Source organism: Taurulus bubalis (genome assembly GCF_910589615.1).
Source record: "Taurulus bubalis genome assembly, chromosome: 8".
In the NCBI taxonomy this organism is placed as follows: Eukaryota; Metazoa; Chordata; class Actinopteri; order Perciformes; family Cottidae; genus Taurulus; species Taurulus bubalis.
In genome coordinates this window covers 29,158,228-29,175,139 of record NC_136596.1, presented here as the reverse complement: position 1 = coordinate 29,175,139, position 16,912 = coordinate 29,158,228, and the positions used below count along the sequence as shown (strand labels likewise).

The 16,912-nt window shown below is 44.3% G+C and overlaps 1 protein-coding gene across 1 annotated transcript in view; it reads right to left on the bottom strand.

Moving 5' to 3' along the window:
* Window positions 1-16,912, bottom strand: part of pnpla7b (patatin-like phospholipase domain containing 7b) — a gene marked incomplete at its 5' end in the record, with an annotated part of 33,267 nt that overhangs the window by 1,352 nt on the left and 15,003 nt on the right. The window contains 19 exons of the mRNA XM_079222985.1: window positions 1-107; window positions 230-357; window positions 510-594; window positions 1,234-1,350; window positions 1,426-1,578; window positions 2,394-2,542; window positions 5,090-5,206; window positions 5,857-5,926; window positions 6,259-6,375; window positions 6,517-6,673; window positions 7,986-8,104; window positions 8,181-8,363; window positions 9,490-9,658; window positions 9,848-9,911; window positions 11,370-11,519; window positions 12,081-12,270; window positions 12,353-12,476; window positions 15,854-15,985; window positions 16,062-16,267. The exon at window positions 1-107 is cut by the window's left edge and continues 1,352 nt beyond it. Of these exons, the coding sequence (XP_079079111.1) occupies window positions 42-107; window positions 230-357; window positions 510-594; window positions 1,234-1,350; window positions 1,426-1,578; window positions 2,394-2,542; window positions 5,090-5,206; window positions 5,857-5,926; window positions 6,259-6,375; window positions 6,517-6,673; window positions 7,986-8,104; window positions 8,181-8,363; window positions 9,490-9,658; window positions 9,848-9,911; window positions 11,370-11,519; window positions 12,081-12,270; window positions 12,353-12,476; window positions 15,854-15,985; window positions 16,062-16,267 (2,496 nt within the window). The 3' untranslated portion in view covers window positions 1-41. The remainder of the gene's footprint in view (window positions 108-229; window positions 358-509; window positions 595-1,233; window positions 1,351-1,425; window positions 1,579-2,393; window positions 2,543-5,089; window positions 5,207-5,856; window positions 5,927-6,258; window positions 6,376-6,516; window positions 6,674-7,985; window positions 8,105-8,180; window positions 8,364-9,489; window positions 9,659-9,847; window positions 9,912-11,369; window positions 11,520-12,080; window positions 12,271-12,352; window positions 12,477-15,853; window positions 15,986-16,061; window positions 16,268-16,912) is intronic.

The following is a 16,912-nucleotide window of genomic DNA, read 5'->3' as shown; positions in this document are numbered from 1 at the left end:
CGTGGAGCATCTTCAGCAGCCCTGACAGGCTCTGATGGAGGTCATGGCCCCGGACTTTGCGGGGTACTCTTCGGCCGGCGTCGAACTCGGATTTGAATTTCCTCGTCCTGTGGAACAGGAAAACAAGTGAAAAGTCTTTGGCTTCCTTTAGGATGATTGCATCCTGGCCAATGAGAAACAGGCAAGCATTGCTTTACAACAAATCCATGCTGCTAGGTTTCATACGTACGGTTTCAGCGGTGTCTCCCGTCTCCTCTTCTGTGTGCTCACTGCCTGCGGTGAAGGCCTCAAAGTCCGATAGAGCGCTTTCCACCGCCTCCTCGTCATAGTCTGTCTGGTAGTCATCAGACAGTTCCTCTGAAAGAGACAACGTGAGCACCTATTATTCACACTACTTACAGCTACACCCAAAGTCAACGTAGGCTTTGGTATTACGATTTTGTTCAATGTATATATATCACATTTTTTATGCATTGGTTTGTGATTTCAATATTTTACTGATAACCAACCATCAATCAAGGCATTCTTCACAGGTTCGATTCTCGACACTATCTCTGCCAGGTCTGTGAAGGAGGCATTCGGACAGGTAACCACCTGAAAGAGACAAAGAGGGCTTTACATCAGCTTCAACTCACTTTAATCTCCCTGTTTTTGTTGGTACTGATGATGTAGAACACTTGGTTACATTGTAACCCTGGTTCTCTGAGTGAAGAGACCATCTCTCCAAACAGTAACATATTCCACGTTTGCAGGGACTAAGCCCAATGGAGCAGTGGACTCAGATATTTCTTTAAGACACACAACTACGTGCATGCATTCACTGATTAATATTATTATAGCAATATATACACTCTCGTCCCTCAAAGAACCACGGCTACATTTACGTCCGTATTAAGACTATCTCTCCACACATTCCATACGTATGGGCCGACCCCTTTGAATAATTTGACTTAGGATATTTTTTACACTTCTATAGTCGTAGTTATGTGAAAGATATTGTACACGTGTTAAACATATTTGCAGATTCTAAGAGATTTGTTAATTAGTGATGTAATCTATGAGCTATGTTAATACAAAATATTTTCTTATTAATTATTCAGAAAAACTTTCACAGACACACTTGAAGAAGAATTTTTGATTTTGGGCATTCGGACATTTCCACATTCTGAAGTGTATGAACAGAGTCTTTACTGGTATGACATGTGATGAGACTAAACTATGGTCTGTCCTCACATGGCCGGTCTTGGTCTTGTGGAACTCCTCCTGATGTCGGTCCTTCAGCATGCTGTCCACCACGCCGCTGCGCTGCCACACGGCAAACAGCGTCTTCCCGTGCTGGTAGCCCACCTCCTGCAGCAGAGGAGGGGAGGCTGGAGGCTCAGGGGGAAGAGGCGTGGGCAACGCGAGGAACAGAGCGGAACTCACTGCGATCTCGTCGAACTTGCCGAACTCCAGCGTGCCGTAGTGGTCGATGGGCGGCCGGATGTACTCGCAGTAGTCGCTGTCTTTGACCAGTTCCAGCTGCTGCACACAGCACACGTACGCCAGCCGGGTCTGGATCTCTGCCATGTTCAGGACCTGGAAGGTAAAGCCTGCAGAGTCTAGCGCCGCTGGTGTCTTTACAGAGTGCAAATATGATTTGAGAGATGTATACAACTCATATATGTATACATATATATATATATATATATGTTTATTTTAATTTTATTTTTTCTTTATTTCAAATTAATTATCTGATTTATTTGATAATAATAATTTAGGATAGGAATATATAAGTATTTTTTGCTTCTACCTTTTCAGTCTGTCTGTTTTGTATATTATATAGAATATTGTATTGTATTTATTGTACAATTGTAATGTAATGATTGACTGAATAAAACACACAAACATTTAGTGAAGTCTGGGTGTAAACAGTAAAAAGTGAGTAAATGCAGTATTTAAACTAACAATGAGAACACAAAGCATACAGTAAACCTTAAATGACACAAATGAATGAGACAATAGTTTGATTAAAAGAATAAACATTTATATAGATGTCTGTATGTATGCCTGCTTATATTTTGAGTCTTTCTTTTAAAAGCATATTCATTATTTCAAACTCAGCGTAAATGAACGTCATGAAAACATGAATATAACACATTTACATGACTTTTATTAAACTTTGGGGTTTTATTTTTTTCCATGACTTTTCCAGGCCTGGAAATAACCATTTTAAAACTCCATGACTGTTCCAGGTTTCCCATGAGCGTAAGAGCCCTGTCATGTAGACTCACCACCAGTTCTCTAAAACAAGTTCAGCAGGTGATACCGTTCACATTTCTTTACATATATGAATTATTTTTGGCCAATGGAAACATATATAAAGACAGAGGACATCTGACATGAAAGTGTACCTTAACTTTCTCGGCCAGAGGGTTGAAGCGTTTCCACAGCAACCACCAGCCGTTCAAGGAGTCTCCGTAGTTGGTGAGGTCGGTTTCATCCAGACTACCAACGTCGATCGCGATCACAACCTTGGCCCCCATAGAACGAGCCACGTCCGCTGGAATGAGAGAAACACACTGATGTATCCAGGTTTCAGAGGGGACACAGTTTCTCACTCAGCGTTTTATTGTGAGCAATGAGGTTTGACACGATCACAAAATGATTTGCTCATTTCAAATGGGAGATTCATGTTTTGTTTCTACATGTAGGAGTTATGAAGGGCATAACTCCTTTGATCTTTTATTGAGTCACTTTGGAAACTCCATCCCTGCATTGTAAAAACCCAATGCAAAATATCGGGTTGTGAAATTCTAAAGCTTCCCTTACGCTAATAAACGGAGAAGAGAAAAGTAATCCTGGCCAGGAGGCATGCGCACATATTCTAATAGTTAAATCAAATTATGATGATGGAGCTCTCTACCCATCATCTCCTGTGGCGTTACTGGAAGACTTTGTTTGACTTGTCATCTAAAACCAGTCTCCATCTTGGCCGGAGACTGAAGCAGTCCTTTAGTCTACTCCTCCACTTGTACATGTACTCTCCAGGTATTGGATGATTACTGTATGATTGAGTGAAAACACATGCGGGTGAATGTCAGGTGTTCTTGTGTTAGTCCAACATGCGGTCATGAGGACTACGAGCAGGTCTTCGTAATGATAGAGCCCTTGTTGTGTCATGGTAACAGGGCTCTCAAGTTTTTAAGACAGGTAAGAGTGACATATCCTCCTCCTCCTCCTCCTCCTCCTCCTCCTTTCTCCCCCCCCTCCCCTCCCTCCCACACACAGACTAGCCCCCCTCCCCCCCATATTATTATTAGCTTTATTTTCATTGGTTGCTGGATTACATTTCACCCAGATACAACAGATATGTTTTTCTGATTGGCTATTCGTGTAGCCCATTTCTTTTTTTGATTGGCTGATGAGTGGCACCTCGCGGCAGAGCTCCAGGGGATTCGGGGGAGACGTGCTTGATTCCTCCATGGTGAGGGCAGCGACCAGGTCATGTTTGTGCGCTGCGGCACATTAAATAGCCTAGAGTTTTTTTTCAGCGTGAGAAATACGATGTGTGGCAGGAGGGCGTGACTTAAGACCGAAATGCGTGACAGTCACGCTCAATGCGTGACACCTGAGAGCCCTGTTTGAGTAACAAAAAAGTTTGACATACCGAGAGATCAGAAGGTTTATTTTAAGTCATTCAGCAATGCCGCCTCTTTCTGCTTTACTCATGGATTTATTTGACTTGATATCATTTACTATTATCGTCAGAAAGTGAAAACCAACTACCGTAAAAGTCGGGTTACACGCCGCTACTGCCTTCGGTCAGTGTCCCTGTTTGCTCCCTGCTGTAGCCAGCTGGTGCTCATGCTAGTTCCCCGCTAACTTCCGCTAGCTCTCCGCCCCGGCTCGACACCCGACTTGGGCAGAGGAGCGGGGAGCTAGCAGCAGGAGCGGGGAGCTAGCAGCAGGAGCGGAGAGTTAGCAGCAGGAGCGGGGAGCTAGCAGCAGGAGCGGGGAGCTAGCAGCAGCAACAGGGAGCTAGCAGCAGCAACAGGGAGCTAGCAGTAGCAACAGGGAGCTAGCAGTAGCAACAGGGAGCTAGCAGCAGCAACAGGGAGCTAGCAGCAGCACCAACAGGGAGCTAGCAGTAGCAACAGGGAGCTAGCAGCAGCAACAGGGAGCTAGCAGCAGCAACAGGGAGCTAGCAGCAGCAACGGGAGCTAGCAGCAGCAACAGGGAGCTAGCAGCAGCAACAGGGAGCCAGCAGCAACAGGGAGCTAGCAGTAGCAACAGGGAGCTAGCAGCAGCAACGGGGAGCTAGCAGTAGCAACAGGGAGCTAGCATCAACGTGGAGCTAGCAGCAGCAACAGGGAGCTAGCAGCAGCAACAGGGAGCTAGCAGCAGCAGCAACAGGGAGCTAGCAGCAGCAACAGGGAGCTAGCAGCAGCAACGTGGAGCTAGCAGCAGCAACAGGGAGCTAGCAGCAGCAGCAACAGGGAGCTAGCAGCAGCAACAGGGAGCTAGCAGCAGCAGCAACAGGGAGCTAGCAGCAGCAACAGGGAGCTAGCAGCAGCAGCAACAGGGAGCTAGCAGCAGCAACAGGGAGTTAGCAGCAGCAGCAACAGGGAGCTAGCAGCAGCAACAGGGAGCTAGCAGCAGCAACAGGGAGCTAGCAGTAGCAACAGGGAGCTAGCAGCAGCAACAGGGAGCTAGCAGCAGCAGCAACAGGGAGCTAGCAGTAGCAGCAACAGGGAGCTAGCAGTAGCAACAGGGAGCTAGCAGCAGCAACAGGGAGCTAGCAGCAGCAGCAACAGGGAGCTAGCAGCAGCAACAGGGAGCTAGCAGCAGCAGCAACAGGGAGCTAGCAGCAGCAACAGGGAGCTAGCAGCAGCAACAGGGAGCTAGCAGCAGCAGCAACAGGGAGCTAGCAGCAGCAACAGGGAGCTAGCAGCAGCAACAGGGAGCTAGCAGCAGCAGCAACAGGGAGCTGCTTGTAACCTGACTTTTACGGTAACACGTTGTTGAAATGAAGTGGCGTTCCTATATTTTCTTCTGGAACATGCCAGCCGTGTGAGAGCAGCCCAGTCGCAGCATGCCGGTCGCTCACCAGGCAGGTTGTTGACGTAGCCTCCGTCCATGAGTAAGTGTCCATCTTTGGGGTCACAAAGCGGAGGCAGGTAGCCAGACAGTGACATGCTGGCTCTCACGTACCGCCACAGGGAACCTGGAGAGGCAGAGAGTGGTGGACAGGTTCACACAGGGTTCACACACATCCTGACCAGTGGGTTCATGACTTTAAACCGAATGTCCATGACAAACATTTAGTGAAGTCTGGGTGTAAACAGTAAAAAGTGAGTAAATGTAGTATTTAAACTAACAATGAGAACACAAAGCATACAGTAAACCTTAAATGACACAAATGAATGAGACAATAGTTTGATTAAAAGAATAAACATTTATATAGATGCCTGTATGTATGCCTGCTTATATTCTGAGCGTCTTTCTTACATGAATATACACATTTACATGACTTTTCCAGGTTTTCCATGACCGTAAGAACGCTGTTTACAAAGAGAGACAAAACTAAGTCGTGGAAAGACTTTAACAACTATTAGAACATGCCTTACATTTAATATTGAAGTTATTAAGGGACCACAAGAGTGTCATTTTATGGTTTGGTTAATTTACTTTACATTACCATGATTCTCCACCACCAGGGAAACATTTAACTCATTTATTTCAGTAACAAATCTTTTTTTGGGGTAAAAAAAATAGTTTTCAGAGGGGTATTAATGTAGTGAATGTTTTGCCATCTTCAAAAACAAGTAGCTGGATGTTTTCTAAAAAGCAAAACAAGTGAAAGGTTGCACAGACCGTCAGTGTGAACTCTCATGGAGGAAGCGGTGATATCTGTTGTGATGTTGAAGTACGGTAGCCACAGGTCCTAGCAGAGGCAGAATATAACATGTCATGAAGCATCAGACCATTATTATTCAACAAAACAATCTCACAAGCGCTTACTGTTCTTTGTAACAACTTGTTTAACACAAGGAAATGTGCAAACTGGTGAATATTCGATAAGCGCTCACTTCAAGTGTGAAATAAAGGCGGAAACACAAAATACACTTTCAGCAGTGGTAACTGAATCCAGACGATAATGCATACTGCTACATAAAATACACTATGATAAGCACACACAGCAGAACTGATGCATTAGAGGCAGGTAACCCTTTCCTTGTGGATGCTTTGGAACAATGCCAACGCTGCCCAGCGTACCTCTATCTGTTTGCCCTTGAAGGCCGAGCTCAGGCCGGAGTTAAAGGAAGCTCCAGAGAACATGGAGGTCACCGGATAGGTCAGGTCCAAGATCTTCTTAAAGTAAGAGGTCATATCCTGAGAACGAAGCACAAAGGGTTAGCTTTCCCCAAAAATGATTTCTCAGGAATAGAATTTAAGTAAAGAAGAGTGTCGAGAAGAGAAGTCAAGAGCGTTTTCAAATGGAGTGAAGAAGGTTTCAGTATGAAGTCAACACACCATGGCCCACTCCCGAGCCCGGACCCGCATGCGGCTGTTGTTCTTCTCCTCGGCATACAGCGCCCCCATGAGGGCGCCGATGGAGGTGCCGCCCACCATGTCCACCGGGATGCCGGCCTCGTTCAGAGCCCGCAGGATGCCCACCTGAGAGCAGCCCCTGAAGGGAGAGTCCTCCGTCAACTCACGTGAAACCTCATGTGGATCAAAGACTAGCTCTAACAAGTTCATCAGGATATGGAAATGTTATCAGTGGGGATATCTTCACTCATCTGATGGAATTAAACATTGTTGTGCTCCGCTGCCCAGCAGAGTAATTAGACATCCTTTTATCAAACATCCTGAAGATGACTTCAACATCCAGACTGAGAGGTTTACATCTAACCAGCTTCCAGGGGTCAGACACATCCTGACCAATGGTTTCAGGACTTTAAACCAAATGTCCATGAGCAAACATTTAGTGAAATCTGGGTATAAACAGTAAAAAAAAACACATTTACATGACTTTTACTACACTTTTGGGATTTCATTTTTTTCAAGGACTTTAAATAAGCATTTTAAAATTCCATGACTCTTCCAGGTTTTCCATGACCGTAAGAACCCTGACCTTTCCTTTCCTATTTTCTTTCGCTCTCTCCTTCCCTTTTTACCTCCCCCCTAATCTAGAAACCAACTTGACTTGATATTCACAGGAACATCTCTACCTCTAACCTCTTTCTTCCGTCTTACTCTCTCCCCAACTCCCCAACCTCTCTCTTCCACACAGACTTGCCCTATCCACTGTCCTCTCCTCTCCCCGCTCGTCTGAATCTGTGAGTGCTGACAGACCAAGTCCAAGAAGTCCAACCCCTTTGGTAGCCAAGTGGCTACAGAGCAGCTAACACAGTGTCCGGGATCCATCCCGGCCTTGGGACCTTTGTTGCATGTCATACCCTTCTCTCACTCCATAATTTCTACACTTTCCTCCCAAATAAAGGCTCTTTCTCTTCTATCTTTATATTTTTCGCAGTGCGTCATTTCTGTCAATTTTCATTGTTCGCAACCATTCGCGTCTGTGCATTGACTTTGCAAGTAGTAGATCTATGGGTGCAGTAACAGTCTATTAGTATTATATATATATACCAGGTGTCAGATCATAGCTGAGAGGAATACACTACCTACCTCGTCAAAGCTCCAGGCCAAGGCAGAGCAGTGAGAGACAGAAACAAGTCAATCAGAATAGAAACAATGAGATTATACCTTCTTATTGGAATATACATATTTTGCACACATATGTATTGATTACATTTGATGGAGATTCTACTCAGTCGCTCCTTGAGGTTACGGCTGTGGTCGAATAATCCTTTTATCTACGGAAGGTTCCTAAAGACCATTCGACCGCAGCCTAAGTCTTACAATGCTGGTGTATTGGATGTGTGTGTGTGTGTGTGTGTGTGTGTGTGTGTGTGTGTGTGTGTGTGTGTGTGTGGTACCTGGCGCCCCCTCCCCCCAGGACAAGGGCAATGCTGTTTCCTGTTAGAATCCTGGCCAGACGAGAGAAGTCAGAGTGACGGTCTGGATCCTTCTCAAACACGCGCTGGTACAACTCTCTCTAAGTAATAATAAGGAAGCATTTGTTAACTGGTCCAGAAAGGCCCATGAAAGACTCGGTCGGTTGCCGTTAGTACCAGTTTAGGTAAACTCCTCTTGGAGAACACCCTCCGGGGGCAGGACAGGTGGTGGTGGCTGGAGATCCAGCTGCGCATGTTCAGCCACTCGGCCGTGCCTCTGGGCGGCGGGCCGTCCTCCTTGTGCAGCAGCACCAGCTGCTTCTGGGCCCGCACGGCGCCGCCCTCCAGCATCCGCTCCAGCTGCAGGGAGAATTATGAATTATACATTTATATAAATAAAAATTTTTAAAAAATCCAAACATTTCCAAAATAAATCAAAGTCATGAAAAAGTCATGATTTTTTGGATGGATTTCCATGACTTTAAACCAAAAATAAAAATCAAGTTTCCAAAAAAAATTCTATATCATTGGTCAAAATGTGACTTTTCCATGACTTCAAACCAAATTTAAAGTAAAAAAAAAATTTTTTTTTACATTTTTTTTTATTCAGACGAATTCCAAGAAATCCAAAAGAAATTCAAGAATTTGGTTCAAAGTTCATACACCTTTTGACCAGTGAATTTCCATGACTTTTCCATGTCTTTAAACCAAATTTAAAAGTCTAAAATTTCCAAAAAAAATTCTAATATTTGGTTCAAAGTCATGGAAATCCATTGGTCAAAATGTGACTTTTCCATGACCCTTAATCCAAATTTAAAGTTAAAAAAAATCCTCTTTTTTTATTCAGAAGAATTCCAAGAAATCCAAAAGAAAATAAAGAATTTGGTTCAAAGTTCATACACATTTTGACCAGTGGATTTCCATGACTTTAAACCAAATTTAAAGTCCAACATTTCCAAAAAATTCCAAAGATTTTGTTCAAAGTCATGGAAATCCATTGGCCAAAATGTGTATGAACCCTGCGTTTTGACCAACGGGTTTCAGGACTTTTTCATGACTTTAAACCAAATGTCCATTACAAACATTTAGTGAAATCTGGGTGTAAACAGTAAAAAGTGAGTAAATGTAGTATTTAAACTAAACAAATGAATGAGACAATAGTTTGATTAAAAGAATAAACATTTATATAGATGCCTGTTTGTATGCCTGCTTATATTCTGAGTCTTTCTTTTAAAAGCATATTCATTATTTCAAACTCAGCGTAAATGAACGTCATGAACACATGAATATAACACATTTACATGAACACATGAATATAACACATTTACATGACTTTTACTAAACTTTTTGAAGGACTTTTCCAGGCCTGGAAATACCCATTTTAAAACTCTATGACCTTTCCAGGTTCCCCATGACCGTAAGAACCAGGCTGAGTACTTTCTGCTAAAGGATCTCCGTCAGCTGACCCGTCGTGAGTTACACTGACCTCGCCCACAGTGGGCTCCTGCTCACCCAGCCCCACGATAATGATGCAGTCCGCCTGGCGGATGCAGCGCTGGGTCCAGGGCGTGAGGCTCGGGTCAGACTGGTACAGGACAATGCGGTGGATGTCTTCCTGCTGCCCGAGCCAGCTGGACAGACGGTACTCGTGGACACTTTAAAATAAAACACATGGATATACCTGTAACTTACAATGAACTAACAGGTGTATTACTGTGCATATTGACACTGAATCAATGTCTTGTTTTCAGAGATAAGCAAACATAATAACCAGCAACGCCTCTTGAACTATACTGAGAACAGTACTTATATGTTCATGTTTCAATCCCTCAAACAAAGTGTACCTGTCCAGAGCAGCAGCGCCTAGGCGCTGTTTGATGATGTCACTGGTCAGCAGTAGAGTGGGACCTCCAGAAAATAGAAACACTTCAGATGAGTTTTTAAAATAGGACTTATGACATTGTTGTGAATGTATCACAATGCATCCTCCTAACCCTTAAACATGGATATTATAGTATGTGTTTGCAATAAAAAAAAAACTTCCCTACTCCTCATCTGTGTTTAATTTCATCGTCACTTGTTTGGTAATGCCGTGGTCCGGGAAAGTCATGTTGATGTTTGGAAAAGTTATATTATGGGAAATATCTTGACCTCCTGTGATTACAGTTATGGGGTACATAACCAATCACAATCTCCTCTCCTAAAGGATAACACGTTGTGTTAGCCTTGCTATCACGGCTGCCGAAAGACAGAACCACAAGGGTCCTAATATTACTCGGTGTGTTAAAGAGGAGAAAATAACTTGCCATGAGACACGGCTTCATACGGCTTCATAGGACTTGGGATCCAAGGATGACTTGGAATCTATTTCAGTTGCTCACTACTTTATTTTCTTTACTTTTTATCTCTGGGTCATTATTTTGTCTGGTGGGAGGGATGTTGGATGTTTTTAAATTTATGAACAATTCCCTAAAATCAGCTGTTTGCGTCTCTCTCTCTCTCTCTCTCTGAAACCACAGCTAACCCTCTGGTGACTGGGGTCATTTTCTCGATTTTAAATAATTTCTTAAATTCACTTTTTAAAGGCACTTGCATATGAGATACATACTCATGTGTTACATCTAAAATTGCAGAACAATCTCAGCTCTCTATATAATGAGGCACAATTGTCATAATACACAAGTGTAAAGTGATAATATGACCCTAAAGCTAAAAAAATGAAGCTCGATTTTTTAAATTCTTCATATCTTTTGTGAAAACATAACTATACTCAGGTGGTTGAACGGTTTTGGTGATGAAAATTGGTTTACCAAAGGTCTTGGGTTCACAAAAGCAGTGGAATATATGAATACAATGGTAGATACATGTAAATAAATATCTAAAATCAAATTTTGTATGATGTTTTTTGAGAAGTGTTGAGAGTCAAATTGCTTGTGACACATACATGGCCAATAAAGCTGATTCTTATTAATCATTTTATCCTAATAGACACAAGTGTGAAATTGTCATAATTAGCAGAGTTAAGTTAAGGCCAAAACAAGTTTGTTGAGGTCACAGTGACCTTGACCTTCGACCACTACATTATAATCTGTTCATCCTTTAGATTGTGCCAAATTTAAAGAACTTCCTCCAAGACGTAAGTATGGAGGAAGTTCTGGAAAACATAATGAGTCTGGCCACAACTAAAAGATGTCCATGTTTGTTCTATGTCATCGTTAAACATGAAATAAAACCTGGTTTATGGTAAACATATTCTGTGAACCTTGGTGCTTCAGGTGACCTGTAGAAGTGGAATAAGCACTGTGTGTGTGTGTGTGTGTGTGTGTGTGTGTGTGTGTGTGTGTGTGTGTGTGTGTGTGTGTGCACCGATGCCACTGAGCGCGTGCTGCAGCTCCAGAGTGAAGGCGGTGAGCGGGACCTCCTCAGACACCGGCAGGATGGACACGGTGGACAAGTTGGACGCTGGATTTCCTGCATCCCACTTGCTGGTGGGGGTGTGGAGGGCCAGACTGCGAGCTGCAGGGCAGAAGAGGCTTTTTCTCATCAGGCATTTCAGATTCAAACGTTGAATGTATTGCATATTGTATGTATATGCTCTTTTATCTATAGGCATAGTGTTGAGTCTTTTAGCACGTGTTATGACAGACAGCCAATAGGAGGTGAATATAGATAGGGTGTGGTCGTTATTAAATACTCATACAAACAGCTGTGCCAATCTAAACGTGAGACAGAAATGTGTTAAAGCTAAAACGTCTCACGCTACTTTAGCTGAGAAGAAAGGTGGAAAAGAGGCTGTGGTGATAAAAAAGCTGAATATGGAGTTATATCCGAGCAGTGGGGTCTCAGGTGATTAAATAAAGGTGAACCCTACACACCAGGTTAATGTGTGTAAACAGGGTTACATGACCTTCAGAACAGGCCACAATTTAACAGTTAAAGGTTGCGCTTCGGTACATAAACAAATAGTCTACACTCCTGTATATATAGATCTGATTTCATACTTAAATCCCATCTGATAACTGGTAATGTTCCTATTGAAGTATATGAATGCATCCTAACAAAACGGGGGTGCAGTACCAGCCAGCGGGCCGTTGCCCTGCTGCATGTTGCCCAGGATCTTCTGTCCCAGCAGGTGAATCAGCCGGGTGACGACCTGAGGATACCTCCTCTTGATGGAGTTCAGCGCTCCTTCAGGTAGCTTGGCGAGCTCCGAGTCCCTGACGGCGTGGACCGTGGTGGCTCGGTTCATGTGGGTCAGGGCCTCAACCTGCACAATGCACGAGACAGGGTTGTACCGCGCCGTGCGCTACCTCTGAGTGCGTCTTTAGATCGCGTCTCATCTCACTCACCACACCAATCAGATCCCCGCGGCCATACTCTCCAGCCAGCTCCTTCTTCCCATCATCCTTCGCAATGACAGAGCGCAGCCGGCCGCTGAGGACGATGAAGGTGCTATCCGACTTGTCTCCCTGTCTGAGAACAATCAGGCAATCAGAAAGCAACCAAATCAAACATGATATTATATTCATAAACATGAATTATATTTATTACATTTTCTTTCACATATCTGTATGTATTCATATTCCTAATTTTTAAAATGATTGCAGGACACTCTGTTGCTGTCACTTTACCTGCATGACTGTAGCATGCATGATATACTTGCTATATATGCTTATATAGCGTTAACTAGTCTGCTTTCAGAGCGTTAACTAGTCTGCTCTCAGAGCGTTAACTAGTCTGCTTTCAGAGCGTTAACTAGTCTGCTTTCAGAGTGTTAACTAGTCTGCTCTCAGAGCGTTAACTAGTCTGCTCTCAGAGCGTTAACTAGTCTCCTTTCAGAGTGTTAACTAGTCTGCTCTCAGAGCGTTAACTAGTCTGCTTTCGGAGTGTTAACTAGTCTGCTCTCAGAGCGCTAACTAGTCTCTCTCTCAGAGCGTTAACTAGTCTCTCTCTCAAAGCGTTAACTAGTCTGCTCTCAGAGCGCTAACTAGTCTCTCTCTCAAAGCGTTAACTAGTCTCTCTCTCAAAGCGTTAACTAGTCTCTCTCAGAGCGTTAACTAGTCTCTCTCTCAAAGCGTTAACTAGTCTGCTTTCAGAGTGTTAACTAGTCTGCTCTCAGAGCGTTAACTAGTCTCTCTCTCAAAGCGTTAACTAGTCTCTCTCTCAGAGCGTTAACTAGTCTGCTTTCAGAGCGTTAACTAGTCTGCTCTCAGAGCGTTAACTAGTCTGCTCTCAGAGCGTTAACTAGTCTGCTTTCGGAGTGTTAACTAGTCTGCTCTCAGAGCGTTAACTAGTCTCTCTCTCAGAGCGTTAACTAGTCTCTCTCTCAAAGCGTTAACTAGTCTCTCTCAGAGCGTTAACTAGTCTCTCTCTCAAAGCGTTAACTAGTCTGCTTTCAGAGTGTTAACTAGTCTGCTCTCAGAGCGTTAACTAGTCTCTCTCTCAAAGCGTTAACTAGTCTCTCTCTCAGAGCGTTAACTAGTCTGCTCTCAGAGCGTTAACTAGTCTGCTTTCAGAGCGTTAACTAGTCTGCTCTCAGAGCGTTAACTAGTCTGCTCTCAGAGCGTTAACTAGTCTGCTCTCAGAGCGTTAACTAGTCTCTCTCTCAGAGCGTTAACTAGTCTCTCTCTCAAAGCGTTAACTAGTCTGCTCTCAGAGCGCTAACTAGTCTCTCTCTCAAAGCGTTAACTAGTCTCTCTCTCAAAGCGTTAACTAGTCTCTCTCAGAGCGTTAACTAGTCTCTCTCTCAAAGCGTTAACTAGTCTGCTTTCAGAGTGTTAACTAGTCTGCTCTCAGAGCGTTAACTAGTCTCTCTCTCAAAGCGTTAACTAGTCTCTCTCAGAGCGTTAACTAGTCTCTCTCAAAGCGTTAACTAGTCTGCTTTCAGAGTGTTAACTAGTCTGCTCTCAGAGCGTTAACTAGTCCCTCTCTCAGAGCGTTAACTAGTCTCTCTCTCAAAGCGTTAACTAGTCTCTCTCTCAGAGCGTTAACTAGTCTCTCTCTCAAAGCGTTAACTAGTCTGCTCTCAGAGCGTTAACTAGTCTCTCTCTCAAAGCGTTAACTAGTGTCTCTCAGAGCGTTAACTAGTCTCTCTCTCAGAACGTTAACTAGTCTCTCTCTCAAAGCGTTAACTAGTCTGCTCTCAGAGCGTTAACTAGTCTGCTTTCAGAGCGTTAACTAGTCTGCTCTCAGAGCGTTAACTAGTCTCTCTCTCAAAGCGTTAACTAGTCTGCTCTCAGAGCGTTAACTAGTCTGCTTTCAGAGCGTTAACTAGTCTGCTCTCAGAGCGTTAACTAGTCTCTCTCTCAAAGTGTTAACTAGTCTCTCTCAGAGCGTTAACTAGTCTGCTTTCAGAGCGTTAACTAGTCTGCTCTCAGAGCGTTAACTAGTCTCTCTCTCAAAGCGTTAACTAGTCTGCTCTCAGAGCGTTAACTAGTCTCTCTCTCAAAGCGTTAACTATTCTCTCTCTCAAAGCGTTAACTAGTCTGCTCTCAGAGCGTTAACTTGTCTTTCTCTCAGAGAGTTAACTAGTCTCTCTCAGAGCGTTAACTAGTCTCTCTCTCAAAGCGTTAACTAGTCTCTCTCAGAGTGTTAACTAGTCTCTCTCAGAGCGTTAACTAGTCTCTCTCTCAGAGCGTTAACTAGTCTCTCTCTCAAAGCGTTAACTAGTCTCTCTCAGAGCGTTAACTAGTCTCTCTCTCAGAACGTTAACTAGTCTCTCTCTCAAAGCGTTAACTAGTCTGCTCTCAGAGCGTTAACTAGTCTCTCTCAGAGCGTTAACTAGTCTGCTTTCAGAGCGTTAACTAGTCTGCTCTCAGAGCGTTAACTAGTCTCTCTCTCAAAGCGTTAACTAGTCTGCTCTCAGAGCGTTAACTAGTCTCTCTCTCAAAGCGTTAACTATTCTCTCTCAAAGCGTTAACTAGTCTGCTCTCAGAGCGTTAACTTGTCTTTCTCTCAGAGAGTTAACTAGTCTCTCTCAGAGCGTTAACTAGTCTCTCTCTCAAAGCGTTAACTAGTCTCTCTCAGAGCGTTAACTAGTCTCTCTCAAAGCGTTAACTAGTCTGCTTTCAGAGTGTTAACTAGTCTGCTCTCAGAGCGTTAACTAGTCCCTCTCTCAGAGCGTTAACTAGTCTCTCTCTCAAAGCGTTAACTAGTCTGCTCTCAGAGCGTTAACTAGTCTCTCTCTCAAAGCGTTAACTAGTCTCTCTCAGAGCGTTAACTAGTCTCTCTCTCAGAACGTTAACTAGTCTCTCTGTCAAAGCGTTAACTAGTCTGCTCTCAGAGCGTTAACTAGTCTCTCTCAGAGCGTTAACTAGTCTGCTCTCAGAGCGTTAACTAGTCTCTCTCTCAAAGCGTTAACTAGTCTCTCTCTCAAAGCGTTAACTAGTCTGCTTTCAGAGCGTTAACTAGTCTGCTCTCAGAGCGTTAACTAGTCTCTCTCTCAAAGCGTTAAATAGTCTGCTCTCAGAGCGTTAACTAGTCTCTCTCTCAAAGCGTTAACTATTCTCTCTCTCAAAGCGTTAACTAGTCTGCTCTCAGAGCGTTAACTTGTCTTTCTCTCAGAGAGTTAACTAGTCTCTCTCAGAGCGTTAACTAGTCTCTCTCTCAAAGCGTTAACTAGTCTCTCTCAGAGTGTTAACTAGTCTCTCTCAGAGCGTTAACTAGTCTCTCTCTCAGAGCGTTTGAGTGCGCACTGACATGGAACGCTCAGGTAAATGTAAACAGGTACAGGACATTATGGCTCAATACAGTACACCATGTGACTCACTCTCAACCAATCAGAATGCTTGATTTCATCTACCCGTATGATAATGATTGTTTTGGTATCAACAGCTTCATAGAGGAGATACCTGTAGACGGCACGACCAGCCTCCACAGCCATCCAGTCGAGAGCGAAGTCAATCTGTCTGACAAAGGGTGACACCCTCTTCACCACAGTGTGGGCGACGTTCAACACCAGCCTGGGCTCCTCGCGCATCATCCTGCCAAGTCAAGGACAGATTAGATTGCGTCCTAGAGGGGTGATGGGAAGAAGCAACTTTTGAAGCTTGATCTTACTCATAGAAGTGGGCCTTGGATATGGAGAGGAAGGTGCAGTCTCTGTGAGCTCGAACAGTGAAGATAAGGGGCTCCCCCGTGAGGACAGCCAGGTGACCCACCATCTCCCCTGGGTGGGTGACAAACAGCAAGGTGTCCTCCTCGCGGTCTATCATACGCTGGTAAACATGGAGCGACCCAGAGATGACAAACTCCACGCTCACATCCTGTAAGAGATGTGGAGACCAAATATGAGACGTGGTCTGGAGGAAGAGAATGTGGTTCCTCACTTAGAAGCCTGGAAATGTGAATGTAATGGAGTTCAATGAGTGGAGACAATATTTGGCTCCAGGTATGTCCTGTGTCATGTTCCACTCTTTTGTTAGCCGATTGAGGAAACTTCAGATCAATCAACTCAATCAGTGGCACCTCAGAAGGCTCCACAGGACCTTTCTCTACTTCATCCACTTTCCTGCTAATAGAACACTGTTCATCAACCTGGGACACACACCGGGTTCTCAAACTGTGGGGCGCGACCCTCTAGTGGGGGACGGAGGTATTACAGGTGCAGGGGGATGTAGATCAAATAAAAAAATAATGTATACTGTAAAAGTCGTGTTACAAGCCGTTTCTGCCTCCGGTGGGTGTCTCCGCTGCTGCTGCTACTGCCCGCATCCCCTCTGCCCGAGTCGGGTGTCGAGCCGGAGCTGGTCCCGTTACCTTCGGTGGTTGTCGGGGAGCTAGCGGAACGCTAGCAGGAGTGCTCCGCAGCTATAGCGGGGAGCTAACGGGGACACTGACCGAAGGTAGTAGTGGCTTGTAACCCGACTTTTACGGTAATCCTTCATTAATCTCACAGTTATTCTCTGCAT